Raw genomic sequence first — 23,308 nt, forward strand, 5'->3', positions numbered from 1 at the left:
GTTTGCCGATTGTTATAAGCGACAGCCCTGCCGTTTCCAACACAACACGTTTCCAGGCCAGGGTTTTGTTTGCTCGAAATCAATCAATCGAATCGGAAAAGTAGTAGGGAGCAACACACGTCTGACACGTTAAACTGAACAAAATATTTTGTATGGCGAAAATTATTTAATGATGAACAAGAAACTCTCGCCGGAAGATGCATTCTACGAAAACCTAACGCTGGGCCTCATCAAGACGCTCTGTGAGTATCCAACGCAAAGTCAGCCAGAGCTGCTCTAACATCCTGAAACCTGCCTCATGATATGCCAGCAACTGTGCCGCGGGTCTGCAATGTGAGCCTGGAGCGACGACAGCCGCTGACCGCTTGCCAGGTGGTCAACTGGGAGCAGAGACACTGCGTCTATCTGCCGGAAGACATGAAGAAGTTCTATCTGTCTACCGACGGATTCGTGCTCAACTGGAGCTATCAGTATGCGCGTGAGTAGCTCATGTGTTGGTGTGGCCTGCTCCTACACATCTCATCTGCAGCCAATGACATTCGCCGCGTGGGACACATCTACTTCCCGCACCTGCTGCAGGTGACACTTTTGCGGGAGAATATCGAGACGACGCACTCCAGCAGTGGGGTTGCTCTCCCGCCGGCTGTGACTAGTGGGGGCCCGGAACTCTCAGGAGCTGGCTCCAGTTCGGCGGCCAATCTTCTGCCTCTGACAGTGCCGAGTGCCTCCAGTGGCACGGGCAAAGACAAGTGGGGCAACGCCACGCCAACCATCACGGCCAAGTCAAAGATATTTGAGATCAACAACATCAACGAGATGGCGAAGGTGATGAGGATCTAGTTTGGGTGTTGAGATTCCATATAATAACTTGGTTTCCGTTTCGTTTAGGTGTGCATGTTGTATGAGTCGACAAGCTCGAACAATCCCAAGTTCTATTTGCTGGAGCTGAACACCCTGAGCTGGCAGTTCCTGGCGGAAACATTCAGCGAGTATTTGCGGATGTCCATCGCCCACTTGGGACTGCCCTACTGGGAGCTGTGCTTCTCCAGCTTCGGCCTTCCCTCATGGACTGAGCAGCTCTTTCTGCTGCTCGCCCCCCATCTGCTCGAGGAGCACGAGCTGAGGCGCGGCCGCGTCCTCAATCCGGCCTGCGAGCACCCCTACAACATCATCGATCCCAACATATTCCGGGGCAAGCCGAAGAGCGTGGCCAAGACGGCGGCGGCGGCGGCGGCGGCCAGCAGTTCCAAGCAGAGTAATAAGTGAATGCGGATTTGTGTAGAAAAGTAAAGGTTTATTGGTGAAGAAAATGCACAAGATGGCAACGAAACATAAATGCTACAAAAGAATCTCGCTACAGATCATCTCTGAGGCGTAGCTTAAAAGGTTTTGGATGTGGATGTGGATGGGGATATTGATGTGGGGAGCTTAGGGTCTTCAGTAAAAGTCCGAGCTCTTGTCCTCCAATTCAGCAAGCAGTTTGTCCCTAATCTGGGGCCTGGGATCTTCGGTTATTTCGGTGGCGACGGCGCCCACTTGGCCGAGCATGAACTCTAGCTCATCAACCGTCAGCTTTTCTCCGCGCAGCTCTACGGGGCCAATGAACTGTTTCCGCATGGCGCCCTCGTGGTAGATAAATATCGTGGGCAGGTTTTTCTCGGGGAAGTTCGCTATGCATGTGGTGGCAACGGAGCGCAGGAACTTTGTCTGCGGGAAACGTACCGCCAGCTGCTGCATATGGTGGTGGAGGAGAGCGCAGAGCGGAAGGCCGTTCGCGTACAGGTGCAGCACCACCCAAATACCCTCGCCGGCCTTGGTGACTTCGCTGACATAGTCCTGTCCCGAGATTTCGCGCACGCTGCCAAACCTGGCCTTCTCAGCCGTGGCCCGCATCTCCGCAATACGCTTCTGACGGTACTGCTCCAGCACAGCCTCGTCCTCAGAGTCTTCCAGCTCATCCAGCTCGTCCAGCGACATGTCATCGATCTTCTTGTCACGCTGACCCTCGCTCTGTGGCAGGTCTGTGCGGCGCTGTATCGCATCGTCCATTAGGGCTTGGATCTGGTCCTCTGTGATTTCGGCCTCCTTCTGCTTGGGTCCGATGATTCCCTTGGCCCGCAGCACATCATTCCACTCGGTGTCTTCATTTGGATCCTACAAAAGTTCAAACCATTTGAGTTTTCATTCACACTCCATTTATTTTCGGCCTGCAAATTGCAGCGCATCTGCCCAAATATGGAATTTCATATTTCAGTTGCAGAGCACACCCACAAAAGTGGAACTCCACGCATTTCCCGCACACCTGGCGCTGGTCATGCGTTAAAATATATCCCTCACCTGCATTTTCAACTATTACTGCTGCGAAAGCGGGTGGGATGCAATTAAGAGAAAACGTGCCTAAAAAAATTCATAAACTAAAAATAAACGAACAAATTACTCATGGCCAGTGGGACCGCAGACAGACCCACGGAAATATACCGAGATATACACTTGCATTTTCAAAATATACCGTAAATATACCGTAAATCTTAAATAATTTTCCTCGATTTTGATATTATATTTAATATTACTAGCTAGTTAGGAGTCTCAGCGCTAACACTATAATTTTATCCGACTTATCAATAAATTCTCCACAAGATTGGTTAGTTCTTACGACTTAATTTTCTTTGATTGTTAACAAAAAAAGGTTCAAACAAAAAAGAGAAAAGAGGCAGTGTGCCCGGGGGCTTATTGATAAAAAATTCCTCCTGACCGTCGGAAATATACCGAAGTATGCTTTCGCTTAGCCCAAGTAAGCCAGATTTTGGCAGGGAACGCATAAGCGCAGATTATGATAAGCATACATAACATACACATACATAAAAACCCCTTCTGTAAATATGTGTTCCAGAAGTTGGCGTCGAGTTCGCAGGGACGCCACTCTGCTAATTTCGTATGTATGTATGCTTTCGCTTAGCCCAAGTAAGCCCCCACAGATTTTGGCAGGGAACGCATAAGCGCAGATTATGATAAGAGTTCCAGAAGTGGGTGTCGAGTTAGCGGGGACGTCACTGTGCTACTTTTTAAGACAAAAAAATTAAACCTTGAAGTATGCAACACAAATTTCCTGAAATAACGATAAATTTGAAGCATACTTCAAGTTGAAAAATTAAAACTTGAAGAAAGCTAGAAATTTTTTTAAATTACAGGAAATTGTTGTTGCATACTTCAAGGTTTCACCAAGTTAAGAGAAAAAAGTCGAACCTTAAAGTAGGCTACACATTTTTCTTAATTTCATGAAATTTTTGTTGCATACTTCAAGGTTTAACCAAGTTACGATTAAAAATTGAACCTTGAAGTAGGCTACGGATTTTTTCTTAATTTCATGAAATTTTTGTTGCATACTTTAAGGTTTGACCAAGTTAAGAGAAAAAAGTTGAACCTTGAAGTAGGCTACGTATTTTTTCTTAATTTCATGAAATTTTTGTTGCATACTTCAAGGTTCCATTTTTGTTCTTAGCTTGGTCAAACCTTGAAGTATGCAACACAAATTTCATGAAATTAAGAAAAAATCCGTAGCCTACTTCAAGGTTCAACTTTTTTCTCTTAACTTGGTCAAACCTTGAAGTATGCAACAAAAATTTCATTAAATTAAGAAAAATTCCGTAGCCTACTTCAAGGTTCAACCTTTTTCTCTTAACTTGATCAAACCTTGAAGTATGCAACAAAAAATTCATGAAATTAAGAAAAAATCCGTAGCCTACTTCAAGGTTCAACTTTTTTATCTTAAGTCAGTTTCATATCAGCCAGCTTTTGCCGGCATGCCCATGTTTGTTGTGCAACAATTTCTCATGCTAACAAAAGCTGATTGCTTTTTAAAGATTTTAGGGATGTTTTATCTTATCTTTTTACTTCATTAAAATTCATTGTCCTAAAACATTCGGAAAAAATGCAACATAATTATACTGAATAATTAACCTATAATGTGCGCCTCCTAAACATTCTGGTTTTTTTTCAAGCAGCATGCATTATTAAAATCTTGAAATCTTATCTCACTTCTTGGATCAAAGAATCCTTTAACAGAATCGGACGCACGATTGCTACATTCGATTTGTGAAGGTCGATGTGGATCCGTCAGATAACTTGTAATAGTTGTTAAAATTAATAACACGTATCAGGTCTCCGATTTCCTCTTGGTACCCGGAGGCAGCCAGCTTGTTGCCCAAGTAGATGAAGTACTGCAGGAACTTCTCAAACTCTGCCTCCTCGTGTACAAGGCGCTTGTAGCGCGGATGCACCAACTCTTCTCCCTCCATAGCGAAAGACTGCGACTCGAGAACCCTGTAAAGGAAGGTGGAATTAGATCGTAGGCGACCATTTTAAGGGATTAAAGCGTACTTGCAAAACCGCATAACAATCACAAGAATGCCGTCAATGGTTTCCTTGATCTTGGTGCTACGACGATTGAGCAGCGCCAGGAATGCCACACGTTTCAAGTACGACACATGCATCCTATAGAGCCCCTCGATGCAGTCGCACCCACACAAGTCCTTCTTGAAGGAGTTCCAGGTGGCCTGCAGCGCATTAGCCACGAGATGGGTCTGCAATGTGGTCATAAAGTGTGACAGCTTGTGGCGCACCGCCTGCAGGTGCCTAAACTGCAGGGCAGTGCGGAGTGCTGATCCGTGCTGCTTTGCCAGCAGTTGGAGATGCTGGAAGGAGCCCTCAAGAACAAAGGTGACATGACGCAGCTTTAGCAGATGCTCGAAGATCTGTCCATACTTGATGATTGTTTCGCCGTTGATCACCAAGCTTAGCGGCCAATTCACTTTGCAATTTAGCGTCAACATGGACGTGGCATCCAGAGACATGAAGTCCAAGCCATCCGGTATCTTTTTGCATTCCAGTGTGAGATTCTGTGCAACGACGACGTCCTCGCCAGCCGCACAGCCTCCGAGCGCGTTGTTGAGAATAGCGTCCAGCACACCCTTCTGGCAGAGGCTGCCCGGATCCATTCCCACCCTAATGTGATCCAAAATGCCGCCTGTGAGCTGTGTGCCAAACTCGCCGTTCAGCAGAAAGAAGTAGTTTCTCAGCATGCGAAAGTGCTCGTAGACTCGTTGCTCCTTGAAGATGCGCAGCACCTCGTTGCGAAGCAGCGCGTAGTGCGCACTGACGGGCTCCATCACGGACATTTGCAGACAGCGCCTGGCCATAAATGGATTACACGACTCCGGCACCGAGGCGACTGAGCTCTGCGGCTGTTGCAGCTCTTTCACCTTTCCAAAATTCGTTGGCCACCCAACAGTTTGGAATCTGCTGGCTCCTGAAGACGCTCTTGTAGCCTGTAGTGCTGGCGCAGGCTGAGCAGGCAATGGAGTAAGCGACAAAGGTGTTGCAGGATCCAGGCTGTTGTTCTCTTCACCAGCATCTGTTTCAGAAGCATCATCTTTTTGAAGTGGAATGTGGTCGGAAAGTCCATCAATATCCACATCGGATGTGGTGGACATCGGAGTACCGACATCCAGAGGCTGTACCACATGCAGCTTGTGCACTTCGAGTGGCAAGTGCAAACCGTTTTCCGCAATCGAAGCCATTTTGATTGTGGCTTTTCTGCAAACACTCGGAATATCAAATTCGCTTGCCATCACCCGTCGCCGATTAATGGCCAGCGCCGAATTGGAACTCAGATGGCACTTGACGCGCTGCGTGTGCACATCCTCGGTGGAGTTGAAGGCATTGAATCCATCATGCTGCAGCATACGCTGACGGTTCCGTTCCAGATCACTCTGCTCCGCAGTGTCCTCCAATCTATTGAGGTTCATGTTTATGTCCGGAGGCAGGAGTGCCCGTAACTCTGTGCCTGAGCTGGAAGACTGCTCCAGATGCACCTCCGATTGGCACTCCTGCAACAGGGCGGAGGACAACATGTGCCTGCGATTGCGATCCAGCTCAGTGGGTAAGGAGGGTTCTTCTTCATTGGAATTGAGAACATCCGAGTGACTTCTGTGATATGGCACGACAGAGACGGGTGCTGGCTCTGGAACTATTTCATTTTGTTCTTCATCGTTCAATGAAGGAGTGTCCACTGGGTCTGCTTCTGCATCTGCTTCAGGGGCTTCAAGGCAAGATTGAAAACTCGTATTTGAACTATGATCGGGGCTCATGGCCATATCCGATTCGGAAGCATCCTCCGCTGCCTGTTCCCTCTGATGTAGCACTTGTATTTGATTTAAGAGCGCCTGCTTCTCACGCTCCAGCAGCAGATCATCGTACCGTTCACGTTCTCGCTGATGCTGCAGCTCTTGAACGACCTCCTGGCGGCGCTGTTCGATACGATTCTTTTGCTGGAGTTCCTGCTCTGCGTTCATCTGATTGTAGCGCAGCCGCTTCTTGGCATTCGCTTCCAGGAGAAGCTCGCGCTGCTCCTCCTCCCAGGCGGCAATAAAAGACGCCGTTTGCTCGACCATGCGGTTCTTGTATCGAAGCTTGGATGCCATCCGCTCCTCAAAAATACTCTTCATACTGCACTCCTCAAAGGTCTGACGGACCCGGCAATATTTATCGTTTAAATTGGTACGCATCGTCGTGAGCTGCTCCTCCGAGAGACATACTACTATATCGGGGTACTCCTCATCAAAGACTGGATGCTGTAATTGTGCAATTGATTATAATCAATGCATTCCTTTCGCTAAATAACTCTCTCACCTGAGCATTGCAAGCCTTGAGCAGGCGATTGTACTTCCCGCACTGCAAAATGATGTTTTCGCAGCCAGACAGAAAGTCTGGAACTTCCTCCAGGTGCAGCTGGTAACCCTTGTCGAAGAACTCCTTGCTGCACTCGTCAATCTGTGAATTCAGTGGCGCACGGCGTCTGATGAAGATCTCGTTCACCGCCTCGTCCAGCTCGCCCCTGTAGACCCACCGCTGAAGCTGGGCAAAGTATGTCTGGCACATGCACTTCAGCAGATACATCAGCAGCTGCAGGAAGTCGCTGTTTCGGCACTTGTCAATGGCCGTCCCAATGCTGGTCAGGAGAACAGTTCCAGGCACACCCAAGTTCAAGTTCACTGCAAATGTCGGTCAAATATTAACGATGAGAGGTGGATCGGCATGCCAAATGCTTACGACTAGGTTCTGCATCGAACATCATCTCGAGATGCTGCATCATTTGCATGGCAGGTTGGGCTGAGAGCAGCAACTGCGAGAAGCTTTCGGCGGGCAGGCAATGCAAAAACTGTCGATTAGTGGCCAACAAATCAATGAGGATGTCCCGCATGGCCTGCAAAGATAGGTTATTTAGTAATGGCAAAGATGAAGATTCGAGAGTGAGCGAATTACCCGATTAAGCGGTCCCTCCTGGCGGGGCCCTCCGCTCTTGACGCGCGCACTAAGGCGTCGGAAGGCGGTGCCAGACCGCATGAATGGTTCTACAAAATCGGACAGCACCTCGGGCAGCACTGTTCGCACCGTGGTGTTTCTTTTTATTTGAAGTAGATCCCCGGCTTCGGCTGAGCACTGGAAGGTCTCTGATTGCAGACCTGCGGCTGCCTTCTTCAAGTGGTCAATTAGCACCTCCTGCTCGACGTAATGCAGCACCAAATCTTTGTTCTGGCTCAGCAACAGTTCGTTGCTCATGCTAGTATCCGACAAGAAGTGCTTCTCGGGCATAGCCTTGGCTATGAAGTTTTTCTTCAGCTCATCCCGGGCCCTGGTTTTATCAGGCGGTGGCCTTTTCGTTGGCAGCGGTAGGCGATATGTTATGCGCATCATTTGGTCCTTTGGCTCCCTAATGCGTGCCAAGGACTGTGAGATGGCGGAGCAGGTCTCGGAGGGGACCTGCAACTGCAATCGTTTGGGGGGAGCGCGCCTCTCACTTAAACTGACGAGGGCTAAACCAGAGCGGGGCGTGAAATGGAGCGGGTTGCCTTTCCGTCGCAATTCATCGATGGAGGTTAGCATCATTGGTTTAAGATCACTTAGGGCTGCATACCCTTCACTATCATTGGCCGGCTTTTTCAGCTGCAGTGGTCCTGGCTGTAGAAGCTTGAGCCTGAACCTGGACACCGTTTTGCACTCAGCATCATTCTGCGGTCCTTTGCAGTCAGCAGCATCCAGGAACGGATCCTGAGAGCCGAGTATCTGCTGGAAGTGGCGCAACGTTTCATCTTTTCTCTCGCTCCTGATGTCCCTGCACACCTGCCGCAAGAGCGCCTCCTTCATGGAGGCGGGCATTGTGCCATTCCGCAGCAGAGAATCGAAAATCTGGCTGCGCTTCCTGGCCACCGACGCAGCTGTTGGCCTTTTCGGTCCACTCTCCTCGGCGCCCAACAGAAAGGCCAGGTGAGCCACCACTTCGAGCAGACTGTGGGTGCGCTCGTCGAATGCATCCATAAATATTTGTTTTTAAAATGCGGATGAGAATAAATTGTTATTAAAATCGATTGGTGTTTTTGGCAACTGGTCACACATTTTCAGCGCGACACACCAAATACACAAGCTAGTGGTGGGCACTATGACAATCGATGAATATCGATAGGTTCGGCGCTTAATTTAAAAACAGACTTACCACACAAAATATATTTATATAATTCAAAATTTCCACTGTATGCCTTTCAGAGGTACATATGTAACTTTTTCCCGAACTGAGACTACAAGTTTAATCTAATAACACTTAAATGTGGTAGTACGAACAGGATTTTTTATTTTAGTTCATTATAATGCCATATACATGGACTCATTTACAACAGATTCTATTACGACAGTTTGGTTTTCGCATTAAAAATTGAATTCGGCAAGCTTGAACGAGACTTGTGCCTTCTGGGAGGTCTTACAATACGAGAAAAATTTAGCTTGCTGGCTCCAACTTATGTTTATTATGCTGGTAATACTTAAGGCTACATCCAATCTGGGTAAGTTAAGATAATGTTACACAGATTGGGGTACATTATATGAATGTTCTGCAACAAGCTCCGTGCTGCCCAACTTCCTTGGCATGAGAAATGACTTGATCTTGAGATTTTGGGTGGACAAGTAGGTGTGTATGGGTGTTTAGCCAAAGGAATATGCAATACAGTTTCACTTAAAAATTAATAAGGTTCGGGGAGCAGCTCTTTTTGTGGGGGATACAATTTAGACCAATTGAAACATACGCGAAATCTCATAGTGGTGCCGAAAGTGCGCCGCAATTAGCAATAGAATTTAAGATAAGATATTAGGAGCATTTGAGGGGTGGGCTGCTGCTTAGCGTTTGGGGGATGTGTGTTTGTTTGGGTGCTTGGGGGTGGCAGCTTACGAGAGCTTAGCTCGTCGCTGGGAACTTGTTGCAGGGCTGAATGATCGAGGTTTTGCGTGCCGGCACGGTCTCGGGCGTTGGTATGGCTTCGCCGGTGGACACCTTGTTGGCAAAGACCTGCTTGACGCTGCCACCCTTCTGCTTGGCCATCTGATAGTCGCCCGAATCGAAGAACTTTTGCTGCAGAAGGGACAGATACAACGATTATGTGAGACGAACCATGGGGCATCGGCACATGGCACACTTACCCCCTTCTGCAGACGCTTCTGGAGGAACGCAGAGTGGCCTCCGGGCACACGCATGCCGCTCGAGTACTTTGACTTGAGCTTCTCCTCCTCAATCTTCTCCAGATCCCTGGGATTGGTCTGCTCAGGGGCCTCACCCTCCTGGGGCGTGGTGGCCGGGCTGTTGTTATCTTCCGTCGAGCTCATGGTAATCTGGTTTTTAAAACACAATGAATCGCGGATTAGTAAGTGACTGAAACTGAAACTTATTCCGACTAATGTTTGGCGACGAGAATATGTCAAAAATGGCGGCGCTGTTTCCCCAAAACAATCAGAGAACGTTATAGTCGAGTGACTCGACATATGGATACCCGGTAACCTGATCACAGCAGGCACTGGCCAGTCCAACTGTAATTTCTGACACTATTTTTCACTTGGAGAAGGGCATCCATAGGTGTTGAGTTTCTCTGCTACACGGTACCCTGTACCATACTGTACGAGTACCATGTATGCATTGGAAGCACCGGGTATAGAAATCAAGAGCAATACGCCTGGAATCTGAGGCGCGAAAAATGCCAAATAAAAATTGCATTTCATGACACATGCACACAAGTAGATGGCAGGAAGGCAAAAGTTCGCATGCACACACGCAAACACAACCAAATAAGACTACTTTACTTTGGTGATATATGGACGACGCGACGACGTCGTCGGCGACTGCACGCAAATATAAGGGTAATAATCAGATGTTCAAATATTGCGTTAATTTATTACATGTGTATACATACCTGCACGTTTGGTTGTGTGTGAATAGAATAGAGCTTATTCCTAGCTCAGACGCGCTTCGTAGATTTGACGACTAACTGTTGTTTTCCTCCTTTTGTTCTTCTTGTTCCTTTTGCGTATGTACTTTTCCGTGGATCTGGTTTGCCAATTAGCGAGCGCGGAAAGCAACGAAAAAGTGACACTGACGACACTGTGCAATCGCGGGAGGAAAACGGGTGAAAACTTTAGAATGTGGCAGAGAAACTAGACGCTTAGATGCGCAGCTTAGTTAAAATGAATAGAATTTTTCAAGGTTCAAAAAACTAAAATAATTTTTTTGTTCACAGACGCGTCGAGTGTGACCGAATATGAATCGATAAATATACCGCACGACCCTCTATTATTCTATATACCAAAATATAACCTTGCATTTTCAAAATATACTGTAAATATAATGTAAAACTTAAATCATTTTCATCGATTTTTATGTTCTATTTAATATTACTGGCTGGGTAGGAGTCTTCGCACAAAAACTATAATTTTATCCGATTCATCAATAAATTCTCCACAATATAATTATGAATTTATGAATTCCTTTTGTTGGAATGTTTAGAAATTAGGTAAAAAGAAGTTAATAAAAGTACATTTTTTTCACAGTTGCTTTCAGTGTGACCGTCTGTTATCGATAAAATATGCTGTACGACCCACGAAAAATATACCAAGATATACTTTTCATTTACAAAATATACCGGAAAAAACAATTCATACCTAATCCATTTCCACGAATTTGATATTCCGATTAATATAACCAGCAAGTTCGTTTTTTTTGCGTTTAACTTATAATTTTATTCGATGCACAAATCAAATCTCCACGATTTAAATGTTCTGGATGGACTTCCTTTTATTATATTGTTTCGAAAAGTTGAAACATTCTGAGATATGTTTCACTAAAGCAAGCTTTGGACTCACCTTGTTGTGCTAACACACCCCTGTAAAAATTATGTAGATTTACATTTTGTGGGCATGTAGTTGCCGGGTTCGCCGCTAGGTGCCTCCGTGACAATTTCATTTATTGTGTACATGGCAAGTAGCAGCTAAAAGTCTGCCTGGAAAACGGAACTTTAACATTAATTAATGGATAGGCCTTACTACTGTTTGAAATACTTCGAGTAGTCAAATTACGTAACATTGCATTCCCATTTACGCTGCATTCCTACATTTTTTGCTAAGTTATTTTGTATTTACCTTTTTAGTTGTAACCTTATATTGTAAACAATTAAATAAAAACAAGTCTAGAATGCTCACTAATCTTGTGGAGAATTGATTCATCAATTGGATAAACTTATAGTTTGAGTGCTGAGAGTGCAAAATAGCTGGTAATATTCAAAAGAATAGCAAAATCGCGGAATATGATTTTCAACGGGTCTATTGTTTATTTTTTGAAAAGGAGAAGCTATACTTAGGTTTCTTTTCGAGGGTCGGGCGGTTATTTTATCGATAAGTCCGCGGTCACACTGCATGCAGCAGCAGCTGGGGCCTGTAAATTGTTATTAGAATCGAAAATAACTAAAAATTGTGCACGCTGCTAGCTGTTTTACCGACCACCGCCCAGAGAACGATCCACTATGAGCTCCAACAACAAGTCAAAGTTCAAAAATTTTATCAAACACATACCGACAGGTAATGAACGACTCCAGTTGTTGGGTAGAGCACCACCGTCGTCGGGCCCTTTTTATTTATTTGTATTAATGCTGCGTTTTGCACAGGCAATGCAGGGGAGAACAGACTGCGGCCATACGAGCGGGAGCTGCGACCGGAACAGCCCGTCGCACAGCGGTGCAAGATGCTCAAGGAGCTGGGCGACACGCTGAACAACTTTAACTTGGATGAGGTGTGTAGCAGGCAGACGACTGGGAGCGAAACCAGTTCTAAAGCTATCTTCCGTCCCCACAGACTTCCATTACCAACCTGTGGAATCTCACCAACGATCTCATAGTGCCGAACAAGCCGGCGGAAACACGACAGATTGCCCTGAGCTTCTACAAGCGACTCATTCACACACAGTACAAGAACCTCACTCTCATGAGGGAGAAGTTCTTTCTGGTCATCCAGAACCACGAGGCGCGGGAGGACCTGCGGCATCTGCTCGAGCTGCTGGACACACTCACGGAAAACGGCAAGAATATCACAAACTTTGAAGAAAAGGTAACCCTGAACCATGTGCTTGGAGAATTCTTAACTAAATTTCCATTCGTTAATTGGCAGATTGGCAAATTCATGCTGCTGTGGATCCCAGCAATAACAGAGGCCAATCTCCTCTGCCCGTACCTGGACATGCTGGTCAATCTGATCAAGTTTAATGCAGCCCATCTGGACAAAGACATTCTCGTTGGAATCGTACAGTGGGTGATCTTGTCAAATATAATCTCAGCATATGTTTTACGTTTCTCCCTTCTGCTTAGGAATGCCTGCGAATTGAGCTGCACCGTCACCGACGTCGACATCGGCCTGCAGTGCCTCACCATTCTGGAGATGGTCATTGGCTACACCATATTCCCCAGCGAGCCGCTTCCACAGTGCATTATCACGCTGTGTCGAGTTGTCGACTGTTTGAGCTACTGCCCGTCCTCCCACAAGGTGAGATTTACATAGATTTCTGTCCGATTGGTGATCCTGTTTGGCATGCAGGAAGGCATCTCTCTCTCTCTCTGAGACGATGGTGATGTGGATCTTATAACCTTTTTATTAAGTACTTTAAATGTCTCAAAACGAAACAAACTTTGACGAGAATTTATCGTAATTCGCGACGACTTCCCGTTCTGGTGGTGGCGGTGGTTTCTTTGCTATCGCCGCCGTCTCTGTCACCTCGAGAGTCTTCGCCTCGCTCAGGTCGTCCTCAGGTCGCTGACACTCACTGGCGAGGTCCAGAGCGCAGTAATGGTGCACCGCATCAAAGTATTGACCCCTGGGACACCTCATCTCGAGGACACGCTTGTCCGCACAGACATAGTAGCGGCCGCAGTCCCTGCTGTGGGGCGCCAGCCGGCTGCCAGTTCTGATGCACTCGTCCAGGGCGAGCGCGTGGTCCGTGAGAAACGGCGGAAATGTGGGCTTCTCGAAACAGATGCCGGTCGTGTCCGGCAGACAGCTGCCCACGCTGCTCTCAAAGTATTGGCCAGCAGGGCACTGAACGAGCACCGCCTCGCCGCTCTCGCAGCGATAGTAGGTCTCGCAGTCGCTCGGATTGGCCACCGTGGCGTGGTCCGGCAGCAGGCAGCTGCACTGGTGTGCTGCCGTCACGGCCACTGGCAGGCAGGCGCGTCGTCCGGTGTCAAAGTAGCTGCCACTGACGCATCGCGCCACTGAGTAGGCGCCTGCTGGCGTGCAGCGGCGGTAGCGGGTGCAGTCGCTCGGTATGCGCTCCGCACTGGTGGAAACGTTGCAGGAGCTGGTCACCTCGTTGCAGGCACCGGGCACACAGATACCCTGCTCGGCGCTGAAGCGATAGTGGAGCGGACAGCTGAACTCCTGGTAGGCATCCTCTGCATCCCCAGTGCAGACATAGAACCTGCCGCAGTGTCGCTCATCGGGCAGCAGTCTCCAGGCGGTCGAAAGCCGACACAGAGCGGCGATTCTCGGGTCATGCGCAGCACTGCCACTCGCCACACTCACTGCCAGTAGCAGTAGAATCACCATTGAACGATCTGCAAGCAAACAAGCTCTGGTTTAGCATCCGAACGTCTCCTGTTCCCTCCTCCACACTCACTCTCCATTTGAATTAGTCTCTTGTTGCGCTTCGAATAGCGAATGCGGCACTGGTTTGACGACGGGCACCTTTTTATGTCCTCCTCAAGACGAATCACATCATCGCTTTTGTGGCAATCGCTTCCGAGATTGCATTGACATTCGATTATTAATGCTAATGAAAATTCCCTCGAGTCAATATCTAATTTGGCATTTGCAATGGAGCCCCCATCCATCCACAGACACAGCACCGTCTTATCAGAGAATTACACATTCTGCGGGACTTCTTATCGACAGCCGCGACATGCTGCCAGATGGATGATTAACTAAACAACGATCAATGAATCTGTACACTTTGATTCCTCAGCGGTTGGGTGTTTTTCCAGCCAAACTCAAGGCCAAAACTCTTGCTTAGAGCAGCGCTTGATGCTTGATAACCCAGTTTGGTCATGAACTCAGCCGCTCAATCATCGCTTAGGCGTAGTAGCATCCAACGAGATCCTTGGGCAGGCAGCGCAGACCATCGAATCCGTTCTGTTGTACCTTCAAGACGGCCGCCCGAGTGCCATATGCCAGGGCGTCGCGCAGCCGCAGCTTTGCCTCCAGCAGAGCATAGATTACCGCCGCCGCAAATGTCTCATTCTCACCGATCACGTCCACAATCTTTTGCGGCGTGTGAGGTCCCACCTTGAAGAAGCTGTCCTCGGGCAGCAGGCAGCTGGCACCCTCCGCATAGTTGTTGTAGATAATTGTGGGGCCGTTCTGTGGCGGCCCCGGGCAGAGGTTCGGGTCTACGGGAGGGGTGCCCTGTGTGGGGTGGGGCGTCTTTCTGGGCTGATCTTTCTCCCATTCAGCACGCACCTGACGCAGTCCATCGCGTACAGCCCATACCGTCTCGTGGCCGTTCATGTACGAATAAGTCTGCTTGAGCTGCTTGCGGACAAACACATAATCCACCAGATCGGCCACCATCAGGCTGGGCTTCTTCAGGCTGCCCAGATCGGCGGACAGAATGATTCTCGCCTCAGGGCAGCGCTCGTTGAAGGCGCGCACGGCGCGTATCATGCGCACCGTTTCCATGGGATTGCGACACTCGAAGTGCACCCACGAGTACCGCTGGTAGTCGATGGCCCCGATGAACTGCTGGAAGGTGAGCTCCTGCCTTCGATTCGAGTACTCCAGTATGGTGTGCGTCTCGCTGCCGCGTATGGTGATGATGCTGCGATGCGGCGGCTGCTGGGCCGACATTGGGCAGTGCGAAATGTCGATGCCCATCGAGTGGAAGCTGGTCAGCAGTTCCTCGAAGGCACTGGCCCTGCTCAGTCGCCCAAGGAACTCGCAAGGCGTGCCCAGGCGACGCAGAACGCTGCACATATCGGAGGCGCTGCCGCCCCGCCGCCAGCAACCCTCGCTGGTGCGCTGATCCACGCCGGCCGTAGGATGAAACTCGCAAACCGTGACCAGATCCAAGGTGCAGCTACCCACCACGAGCACCTGGCGTGGCGGCGGTGGCGGTGGCTGCGGTGGGGGCGAAGGCTGCCGTGGCAAGTAGCGCACCTTCTTGACCGTAATGAACTCCCGAACGATTTGCTTTTTCATCTGGAATTTTGAATAGAATCTCTGCCAAAAATAACTATAGAAATGATTCAAAACACTACGACAGAATTTCAGGAGAACTCCCCCCACCACTCTCACTTATTCGTTGCAGATAATGAAGAATCTGTTGGGCACCCAGCTGGGCTATCATTCCATGAAGATAATGTTCAGCATCCTCAACGATCGTTCCCTCTACGACGATGCGCAGCTGTTGCGCGGAGCTGTCTTCCACCTGACAATGAACATCTTTTGCTCGAACATCATTTTCCAGGTCTCATCGATGGCGTATGCGACGAATGTGCTCACTGGTTTCCTGCGCGTAAGTGCCACTATTTGCACTATCCATGATTATATTTTTAAAAGTATTTCTTGTGACTCTTTTCAGGCACTGGATAGTCGACAGGTGATCGTCACATTCGAGGTGATACTCAGCGTGCGAAAGGTGATCAACAAGACGGGCCTCTCGGAGATCATTTGGGACAGAATCTGTGACATTATGTCGGCGATTGTGAACAACATTGAGTTCTACGGTAGGTACACGCTTAATGGGTTCTTTTATGTCTGATATTAATTGTTGTTCCATCCACACAGAGGTCTCGGGCATGAACAAGGAGCGCCTGCAGCCTCTGCAGATCAATTTCCACGAGAACATCGACTGCATCGAGAAGCTGCTGAAGCAGGATCGCTCGCAGATACTGGGCAACGTCGATCGCATCTACGATCTCATCGAGCGTGTGGCAGAGAGGCGCCCAGAAGCCTCTGTCCTAGCCCTGATCGAGTATCGATCGCGTCAGGTGACAGCCACACGGCCGGAGTGGCTGCAGGTGCTGACGCATTTCATCCGCCGCTACTACCGCATGGCCAATGTGAATGTACGCATCAAGACGATCGAGTCGCTGGTGCGCATTATGGACCAGAACCGCGCCTGCTACGAGGAGGAGATACTCAATCGTGTCGTCCTTACCCATCTGGCGCAGATCCATCAGGAGCCCAGTGTGCAGGTGCGTGTGGCCGTTGCGCGGGCATTGTCCAACTTTGCCCTGCACTGCGACACCAAGCGGTGTGTGGATCTGCTGGACACGCTTGAGGCGCTCATTAATCGTCCCTTTGAGCACATGCGTCACCTGGCCGCTGCCGACTCTGGGGCGCCTCTGCTGGAGGGGTCGGTGGCCATTATCAAGAATGAGTCGGAGGTGGCGGACATCATTGCTGCCGTCGATGGGCTGGTCAAGGTGTTTGCCACCAAGCTGCACCGCCTTCCAGCTGCACATGCCATGAAAATATTCAACATTCTGCTGGAGCACCTCGAGCTCCACTACGATTGGCCCAAGATCTTCGAGCAGACCAGCATTGTGCGCCTTAAAGTGAGTAAACAAACACCTGGACTGGCTGTTTATATAATTTCACTTATTCCCTAGATATTCACCTGGATACTCAAGGCTCGGGCCAATGCCTCCTACCACATTGGCTATCCGGAAACGGGCGGAAAGGAGGCTGTGAAGTTCAGCCACTATTTGGGCATTGAGTCGCCGCTGCTGCCGCAGGCGCATGCCACTGCGATATCCATACGACGCGTCTGCAAGCTGATTGTGCGGTGCCTGGAGCAGGACACGGACTTTCAGGTGTTCGAGCTGGTCATCAAGGAGCTGCCCAAAATGCTGCAGAACAAGGCGCTCATCCAAGGCACCGACATCGAGGAGCTGGCCAACACGCTGTTCAAAATCAATTCGGTCAGCAACAACAAATTCAGGCGCTCCACCGATGAGTTTCACGCTCTGGTGCTGCCGGCCATCGCCTCGCTGGTGATCTACCACGAGTGCCTGCAGCCGCCGCATCACTACAGCATCATCACGGCGCTCAATGCGCGCGTGCTGACTGGCATTGCCAGCGTGTGCATCAACACGATGACCATCCTGATACTGGAGATGCCCGAGTCGCTGATGCGCAAGCTGCCGGAGGTGCTGCTGCAGATGAGCAAGATGTCCGACACGAACACGCTGGCCATTCCCGTGCTGGAGTTTCTGTCGTGTAAGTAAATGGAATATCCCACGGACTTTTACCCTCTATTCTTTTGGGCAGTGCTGATCCACCTGTCGAAGCATCTCTTCACCAACTTCACGTCCATGCACAACATGTACGTATTTGCCATTTCACTGCCGTACACGAAGCCGCATCGCTACGACCACTACACAGTGTCGCTGGCCCACCACGTCATAGCCGGCTGGTTCCTCAAGTGCAAGCTGGAGCTGCGCAAGAATTGCGTGAACTACATCAAGAGCGTAAGTGGGGGCACCCAGACTCAGCGATCTGCTCTTTCTCATTCACTCCCCATCCCCGCAGTCGATGCAGTCGAATGCCAAGATGCTGTCCAACGACATTGTCAACCTGAACTCCCTGAACGAGGACTCGTCCAGTCGCAAGCGCAGCACCAGCCTCACGGAGCGGGGCAGTCGGAAGAATGCCACGACCCGAAATGATCCCGAAATGCGACCAAAGATGAACAATGGCCTGCGCAACTTTCACACGGAGCTGGCGGAGACCTGCTTCGATTTCCTCGCCCGTCACACCTTCTCGCCGTGTCCGTCGCCACCCAAGCGGTACGCAAAAAAGAAGCATCTTTAGGCTCCCGTTTTAAGCCCCTTTTTATTGGTTGTCTTGCAGTTTGCCAGCAGCCGAATTTCTGCTGAAGGATGGCGTCTCGCAGACCTGGCTGGTGGGCAACAATCTGGTGACAATCACCACCTCCGGCTGCCCCTCTGCACCCACGCGCAGCGGCCTCTGCGAGCGGTGCGCACAGCTGGGCAAAGCCCCCAGCATCAGCCTCAACTCGAAGAGCCTGAGCGACGCAACGGCACCACTCTCCCCCGAGCGAGAGCGACGATACACGAAGGTGAGCCTGCAGCATAGCAGCGGCAACGAGTCGGCCGGCAGCACCGAGCTCACCTCCTCCTCCTCGTCCAACTCGGCGGCCACAGGCCATCCGCACAGACAGATCTCCAACAGCTCGACAGCCTCGCTGGATGCGCTGTCGCGGCGGGGCTCCAATCCCGAGGCCCTGGGCGGAGGACTTGGCGATGGACCACACACGGGAAGCAACACCTCGCTGCTGGGCAACTCCTTGTCGCAGTCCTCGGCCAGCATGAGTCCCGCGGGATCTGTTGTCCAGCAGCCGGTCTGTGTGCGGGCGTGCACCGGCTGGGCGGAGATCTTCATCCGGCGTCCGACTGGCAACATCTCGTGGATTACGCGCATCCAGAACCCCATCACCAACGACTGCTTTGGACAGGATCTGCCTTTCAACAATGTCGTGTCGCTCTTCTTGCCCACGGCCTACGGGGGAGTGTTTGGGCCGGACAGCACTTTGCACGACAGCACGGTGCAGGGACAGCCGCAACCGGAAGCAGATGGGGAACAGGAAGCTCCAGAAGAACAGGCCGTCGAACCACAGCCAAGTGCGGCTGTTGCTCCACCCACAAGCGAGCTGCGGGCCAAAGCCCGAGCGCTGCAGCGCCAGGAGGAGATTCATTCGGTTGGCGGTGTTGGCAGTGGCAACGGCAATGGCAATGGGAATGGCAATGGTGGTGGTGGTCCCTCGGGAACTGCAGCGATTCCCATACCACGGGTAACCGCACCTGGCAAACGCGGCAAGGAGGCAGCTCTCTGCGGCAGTGTGAGCGACGGTGAGGCAGACGACGACTCGCTGGCGTTTGAGGATGCGCAGAATCGGGCCCGCAATCCCGTGCGTCGCGTCAACTCCAGCCCTGAAATGAGCTCCAGCTGGCGGCAGGCGTTTCTAACGGCCAAACCGGCGCCGCTGTCCCAGGAGCCCGTCAAGGTGGCGGATGAGCCGCAGAGCCAGCTCACGCTGAAAAAGAAGAGTGTCCAGTACAGCACGAAGGATATGCGTGTCAGCTGCGAGGCCATACCGGAGGAGATAGCTGGCTCAACGCCTCCGCAAGTTGTCCAAGATCTGCAGCCAGAGAGCGGCACCTTGCCACCCAAGCAGCATTCGGCGGACGACGTCAGCAGTCAGCATGGTGCCGTTGCCCTGCCCACGGCAGCCAAACCTCCGTTGTCGCCAGCACCTGTTTCGGCTACGACTGCCGCAGTGCCTGCCGTGAAACAGTCACCGCTGCTGGCGGCGAACAAGATCACAAGCTTCGGCGGCGCATCTGGGCCGCCGCAGCAGCAAATGCAGGGCGTGGCTAAGTCCAGCAGCAGTGGCAGCAATGGCACGAATGTGGGCGGCAGCTCGGAGTATGGCAACAATGGCAACGGCAATGGCGACATGATGAGGGGACGCTCAAAGACCATCTCGACGGTGCGTGAGGTGATCAATGGCAAGGCACGTCCCCCGCCGGCCAGCAGCTTCCGCAACTTTGGTCCCGCCAAGCCGCCGATCAATGCCAAGCTGTGCATGAATCCGAGCTTTGTGTTCCTGCAGCTGTACAGCACGGGATCGCTGGGTGTCACGGAAATGCCGCTGAAGCTGGGGCCCGAGCACTCGAATGCCGTGACGCTGTTCGACCTCGTGCCGCCCTTCGAGACGCACAAGATCGGTGTGCTGTACGTGGGCCAGGGGCAGTGCAATAACGAGGTCGAAATCCTGCGCAATTCGCACGGCAGCTCGCGCTACATAGAGTTCCTGCGCAACATCGGCACGCTGGTCAGTCTGAAGGAGGCCGAGCAGAACAATCTCTTCATTGGGCTCGACAGGAACGGGGCCGATGGGAAGTTTGCGTACATCTGGAAGGATGACATTCTGCAGGTGACCTTTCACGTGGCCACGCTGATGCCCACCAAGCTGAAGGACGATCCCAACTGCAACGAGAAGAAGGGCCACATTGGCAACGATTTCGTCAAGATCATTTACAACGAAAGCGGCGAAGAATATAACCTGAACACCATATCCGTAAGAGCCACTGGACTGACACTAGGCATCCCGAAAGTGGTTCATTAACTGTCTCCTTTCCAGGGCCAATTCAACTACGCTTGTGTGATTGTCGAACCCCTGGAACTGAACTCGAATCGGGTGTACGTCAAGGCTCGCTCCGAGATATCAAAGTTTGTCTGCCATCCACAGCCGAGGATTGTGTCTGATCGCAGCGCTCCGCTGCTCGCCCGTCAAATGGCGCTGCATGCTAATGTGAGTAGAGGCACTTAATGAACGAATTTAACTGCTAACGAAATGTCGTAATGTCTTTCAGCTTGCCTCGCTTGTCTATCAGAGTGTGCAGAAACAGAATCCGTATGCCTCCAACTGGCTGGAACGACTGCGCACGATAAAGCGCCTGCGGGCCAAGGTAGGGCCCTGCATCACTGAGGAAAATGCATTCTAACAGCATTCTTTTTGTCCCTCCACAGCTCACCGAAGCCAACAACAGTCAGCAGCAGAGCGGTGCTTCGAGCGGCATTGGCATACACTCCTCGGCAATCGGCTCGGACATGGACGACCAGCGAGCAGACTTTATGAAGTTCACATAGACAGCCACTGGGCATTCGATTGCGGAGCAGTAACAATCATCCTGCCATGCTCCCCACAAAGATTGCTGGATACGGTCAGTGCAGGGCGGCTGAGTTGCAGCAGGCCGCCGCATCGGTCGCTGCTAAAAACATATAATCATAATACATACAATACATATATACATATATTCGTAATGACTTTGACAAGTTTATAAAATTTGTGAAAATATATAAGCGCTGACATCCTCAAGGAAGCAGCAGGAAACTTTCAACGAAAATGGGGAAGCATTTTTGGTCTTTTAGGGTTTTCCCCCCATTTGTTTCTAGGTCAAGCTCAGCTCTCCAATATGATCGTAGCCGAATTTGGTGATTTTGTGGCTGGCCACACGATTGGCAAAGTCCACAGCCTCAGCTAGATTCCGCTTGTGCTTGTGGGCGGCGTATATGAAGCCAGCCATGAAGCTATCGCCCGCGCCCAGTGTGTCCACCACCTGTTGGGGCTTGTACGGCGGCAGCTCGTGGCAGTTGCCACTGGCGTCCAGGCAGACAGCGCCTGCACTGCCCCAGGGACAGATGATAACTGGCGGTGATCGTGTGCCCTGCAAAGACAGGTCGGCTGCCAGAGATTCGCAGGTTTCCCTTGGGCTCTTCCAGCCCCGCTGGCTGGCCAGTTCCTTGGAGAATACCACATAGTCGCAGGGATAGCACAGCTGCAGGTTTTGTTCGTACAAAGTCTCAAAGTCTAGGGATATGATGATGCTTTCGCCACTGACTCGATTGTGCTCCACAATGCTCGCCATCATCCTGGAGGTCTCTGCGACATTTCGAGCCTCAAAGTGCACCCAGCCGTAGCGCAGGAGATCGATCTTCTTGAAGTCTTCCCAGGTGACTTGTGGATAGTTCTTGTTGCAGTGGATGATGGTGCGTGTGCCGGTGTCTTGGGCAAGTATCACAGAGGAGAACGGTGGATCCTTGTCCGTGTGCGGGCAGTGCCTCGTGCCGATATTCCGCCGTTTCAGATCGTCCAGCAGCACACGAAACGCATCCGATGTGCTCAGCATGCCGTAGAAGTCGACCTTTGACCCCAGCACACCCAAGACAGTGCACACATTTGAGGCATTACCGCCACGCTGCCAGAAGCCATCCAGGCAGCGTCGATCGGTGTCCTCCTTGGGGTAGCTGCCAGTGATAGTCACAAAATCGATGACCGTGCAGCCCACGCACAGCACGGACTTAGCAAGAGTCTCCTCGTTCATGGCAACACACAGATCTTTGCTGGTCACTGGCCACTCGCGCGATTATCGAATGTGTTCTGCTGTATTTACAGTCTTCTGGAGCTTTATTTTCCACTCAATCTAATCAGAATATACGCTTGTTCGTCTTTGAAGGCATACATTGCACAATTTGCTACTTTTATTTACTGCCGATCGTGTTTTACAGCTGTTTGTATACACTGGCAGCGGGTATTACGGTTATGCTGAAACCTCATGGTATATATATATAGAATTATTCCAACGTAGACACTGCTGATCCAACGAAAGAGTAACTAAAGCTTCGACCATCAAAGCTCTTGCTCTCTCTCTCTCTCTCTCTATTGCTTATCAAGCGGAGAGAGCAACTACGCAGCAGTCTCAGCCGCTGATCGCGCCTTCAATTGTTTCTCTCATTTATTTATTTCTCACTCTCAATTATTTATTTCCCCCCTTCGATTATGTTAACTGCAGTCAAATTGGTCGCGTCGCTCCAATTACATATCATTAACGGGGCAACCATAAACATTAAGCCAGACCGCTATTATTGAATTAACATAAGTATGTAATGCCAATTGATTCATGCTGAATATGAATGTAAATTGATTAAATTGATTGGTTTCATTCCATTTGCTAAAGCCTGAAGCGGAAGTCTAGTCAAGAAATGTACATACATACATTTTTAGATATGCAGATACATATTCGTATGTGATCACAGGATGACCCCCAAAAAAAAGTGATTGTATGTCGAACTTCTTTTGACTGACATTTGGGAATTATGATAATTTGCATAACATGATTTCGTTACGCCTCCAACCCCCCCGCACCGTGTCTGCATCATGATTTTGCAGAATTCAACCAATGCCGCACCGCAAATACCATGACTAGACAGACACACATGGGGCCGGTTGGCGCTGCCACGAAAATAAGCTCAGCAAAACTTTGCTTTAATGAACAAGCCGCGAACAAAGTTGTGTACAGGTGTGTACAAA

General features: G+C 50.2%; 8 protein-coding genes across 10 annotated transcripts; 2 read left to right on the plus strand and 6 right to left on the minus strand.

Annotated features, from left to right (window-relative positions):
- Window positions 1–86: 86 nt before the first annotated feature.
- Window positions 87–1,310, plus strand: LOC117587495 (tubulin polyglutamylase complex subunit 2). The gene is made up of 4 exons (XM_034278267.1): window positions 87–242; window positions 311–478; window positions 530–825; window positions 889–1,310. The coding sequence occupies exons 1-4, from the start codon at window positions 170–172 to the stop codon at window positions 1,264–1,266; spliced, it is 915 nt and encodes a 304-aa protein (XP_034134158.1). The 5' UTR covers window positions 87–169; the 3' UTR covers window positions 1,267–1,310.
- On the minus strand, window positions 1,277–2,469 carry LOC117587500 (viral IAP-associated factor homolog). The gene is made up of 2 exons (XM_034278271.1): window positions 2,338–2,469; window positions 1,277–2,154 (listed from the first exon to the last, which is right to left on the minus strand). The coding sequence occupies exons 1-2, from the start codon at window positions 2,341–2,343 to the stop codon at window positions 1,438–1,440; spliced, it is 723 nt and encodes a 240-aa protein (XP_034134162.1). The 5' UTR covers window positions 2,344–2,469; the 3' UTR covers window positions 1,277–1,437.
- Window positions 2,470–3,564: 1,095 nt separating this feature from the next.
- LOC117587481 (tuberin) lies at window positions 3,565–21,188 on the plus strand. Of its 3 annotated transcripts, XM_034278211.1 has the most exons (16): window positions 11,787–11,943; window positions 12,030–12,154; window positions 12,217–12,468; window positions 12,529–12,665; window positions 12,726–12,900; window positions 15,716–15,922; window positions 15,989–16,133; window positions 16,195–16,967; window positions 17,022–17,631; window positions 17,683–17,882; window positions 17,944–18,200; window positions 18,265–19,170; window positions 19,870–20,515; window positions 20,579–20,749; window positions 20,811–20,906; window positions 20,968–21,188. In XM_034278211.1, exons 1-16 carry the CDS (start codon window positions 11,889–11,891, stop codon window positions 21,085–21,087), a joined length of 4,875 nt encoding a protein of 1,624 aa, XP_034134102.1. In that variant the 5' UTR covers window positions 11,787–11,888; the 3' UTR covers window positions 21,088–21,188. The 3 variants fall into 3 exon arrangements, with proteins under 3 accessions (XP_034134103.1, XP_034134102.1, XP_034134101.1); XM_034278210.1 differs by having other exon boundaries at window positions 18,265–20,515; XM_034278212.1 differs by lacking the exons at window positions 11,787–11,943; window positions 12,030–12,154; window positions 12,217–12,468; window positions 12,529–12,665; window positions 12,726–12,900 and adding an exon at window positions 3,565–3,569 and having other exon boundaries at window positions 18,265–20,515.
- On the minus strand, window positions 4,002–8,418 carry LOC117587484. Its single transcript, XM_034278221.1, has 5 exons — window positions 7,321–8,418; window positions 7,108–7,261; window positions 6,688–7,049; window positions 4,378–6,629; window positions 4,002–4,320 (listed from the first exon to the last, which is right to left on the minus strand). Exons 1-5 carry the CDS (start codon window positions 8,371–8,373, stop codon window positions 4,080–4,082), a joined length of 4,062 nt encoding a protein of 1,353 aa, XP_034134112.1. The 5' UTR covers window positions 8,374–8,418; the 3' UTR covers window positions 4,002–4,079.
- On the minus strand, window positions 8,661–10,633 carry LOC117587504 (alpha-endosulfine). Its single transcript, XM_034278276.1, has 3 exons — window positions 10,287–10,633; window positions 9,523–9,711; window positions 8,661–9,454 (listed from the first exon to the last, which is right to left on the minus strand). Exons 2-3 carry the CDS (start codon window positions 9,703–9,705, stop codon window positions 9,281–9,283), a joined length of 357 nt encoding a protein of 118 aa, XP_034134167.1. The 5' UTR covers window positions 9,706–9,711; window positions 10,287–10,633; the 3' UTR covers window positions 8,661–9,280.
- On the minus strand, window positions 12,989–14,462 carry LOC117587490 (peritrophin-48). Its single transcript, XM_034278261.1, has 2 exons — window positions 14,030–14,462; window positions 12,989–13,967 (listed from the first exon to the last, which is right to left on the minus strand). The coding sequence occupies exons 1-2, from the start codon at window positions 14,241–14,243 to the stop codon at window positions 13,027–13,029; spliced, it is 1,155 nt and encodes a 384-aa protein (XP_034134152.1). The 5' UTR covers window positions 14,244–14,462; the 3' UTR covers window positions 12,989–13,026.
- LOC117587492 (ketohexokinase) lies at window positions 14,079–23,087 on the minus strand. Its single transcript, XM_034278264.1, has 2 exons — window positions 23,084–23,087; window positions 14,079–15,606 (listed from the first exon to the last, which is right to left on the minus strand). The coding sequence occupies exon 2, from the start codon at window positions 15,604–15,606 to the stop codon at window positions 14,482–14,484; it is 1,125 nt and encodes a 374-aa protein (XP_034134155.1). The 5' UTR covers window positions 23,084–23,087; the 3' UTR covers window positions 14,079–14,481.
- On the minus strand, window positions 21,234–22,567 carry LOC117587494 (ketohexokinase). Its single transcript, XM_034278266.1, has one exon. It carries the CDS (start codon window positions 22,320–22,322, stop codon window positions 21,390–21,392), a length of 933 nt encoding a protein of 310 aa, XP_034134157.1. The 5' UTR covers window positions 22,323–22,567; the 3' UTR covers window positions 21,234–21,389.
- Window positions 23,088–23,308: the final 221 nt, after the last annotated feature.

Source organism: Drosophila guanche, unplaced genomic scaffold, assembly GCF_900245975.1.
Source record: "Drosophila guanche unplaced genomic scaffold, DGUA_6, whole genome shotgun sequence".
NCBI classification, from domain to species: domain Eukaryota; kingdom Metazoa; phylum Arthropoda; class Insecta; order Diptera; family Drosophilidae; genus Drosophila; species Drosophila guanche.

What these genes read in the sequence shown, in the direction of transcription:
- LOC117587484 (XM_034278221.1), bottom strand. Translation starts at nt 8,373, where the DNA reads ATGGATGCATTCGACGAGCGCACCCACAGTCTGCTCGAAGTGGTGGCT. An exon ending in AGGAGGGACCGCTTAATCGG is followed by an intron (nt 7,262 to 7,320) that starts GTAATTCGCTCA and finishes CTATCTTTGCAG; the next exon opens with GCCATGCGGGACATCCTCAT. An exon ending in TCAAGGCTTGCAATGCTCAG is followed by an intron (nt 6,630 to 6,687) that starts GTGAGAGAGTTA and finishes GCACAATTACAG; the next exon opens with CATCCAGTCTTTGATGAGGA.
- LOC117587492 (XM_034278264.1), bottom strand. Translation starts at nt 15,606, where the DNA reads ATGAAAAAGCAAATCGTTCGGGAGTTCATTACGGTCAAGAAGGTGCGC.
- LOC117587504 (XM_034278276.1), bottom strand. Translation starts at nt 9,705, where the DNA reads ATGAGCTCGACGGAAGATAACAACAGCCCGGCCACCACGCCCCAGGAG. An exon ending in AGAAGCGTCTGCAGAAGGGG is followed by an intron (nt 9,455 to 9,522) that starts GTAAGTGTGCCA and finishes TCCCTTCTGCAG; the next exon opens with CAAAAGTTCTTCGATTCGGG.
- LOC117587495 (XM_034278267.1), top strand. Translation starts at nt 170, where the DNA reads ATGATGAACAAGAAACTCTCGCCGGAAGATGCATTCTACGAAAACCTA. An exon ending in CTGGAGCTATCAGTATGCGC is followed by an intron (nt 479 to 529) that starts GTGAGTAGCTCA and finishes TCTCATCTGCAG; the next exon opens with CCAATGACATTCGCCGCGTG. An exon ending in ACATCAACGAGATGGCGAAG is followed by an intron (nt 826 to 888) that starts GTGATGAGGATC and finishes CGTTTCGTTTAG; the next exon opens with GTGTGCATGTTGTATGAGTC.
- LOC117587481 (XM_034278210.1), top strand. Translation starts at nt 11,889, where the DNA reads ATGAGCTCCAACAACAAGTCAAAGTTCAAAAATTTTATCAAACACATA. An exon ending in ATAACCTGAACACCATATCC is followed by an intron (nt 20,516 to 20,578) that starts GTAAGAGCCACT and finishes TCTCCTTTCCAG; the next exon opens with GGCCAATTCAACTACGCTTG. An exon ending in AAATGGCGCTGCATGCTAAT is followed by an intron (nt 20,750 to 20,810) that starts GTGAGTAGAGGC and finishes AATGTCTTTCAG; the next exon opens with CTTGCCTCGCTTGTCTATCA.
- LOC117587494 (XM_034278266.1), bottom strand. Translation starts at nt 22,322, where the DNA reads ATGAACGAGGAGACTCTTGCTAAGTCCGTGCTGTGCGTGGGCTGCACG.
- LOC117587490 (XM_034278261.1), bottom strand. Translation starts at nt 14,243, where the DNA reads ATGGATGGGGGCTCCATTGCAAATGCCAAATTAGATATTGACTCGAGG. An exon ending in GAGACTAATTCAAATGGAGA is followed by an intron (nt 13,968 to 14,029) that starts GTGAGTGTGGAG and finishes GTTTGCTTGCAG; the next exon opens with ATCGTTCAATGGTGATTCTA.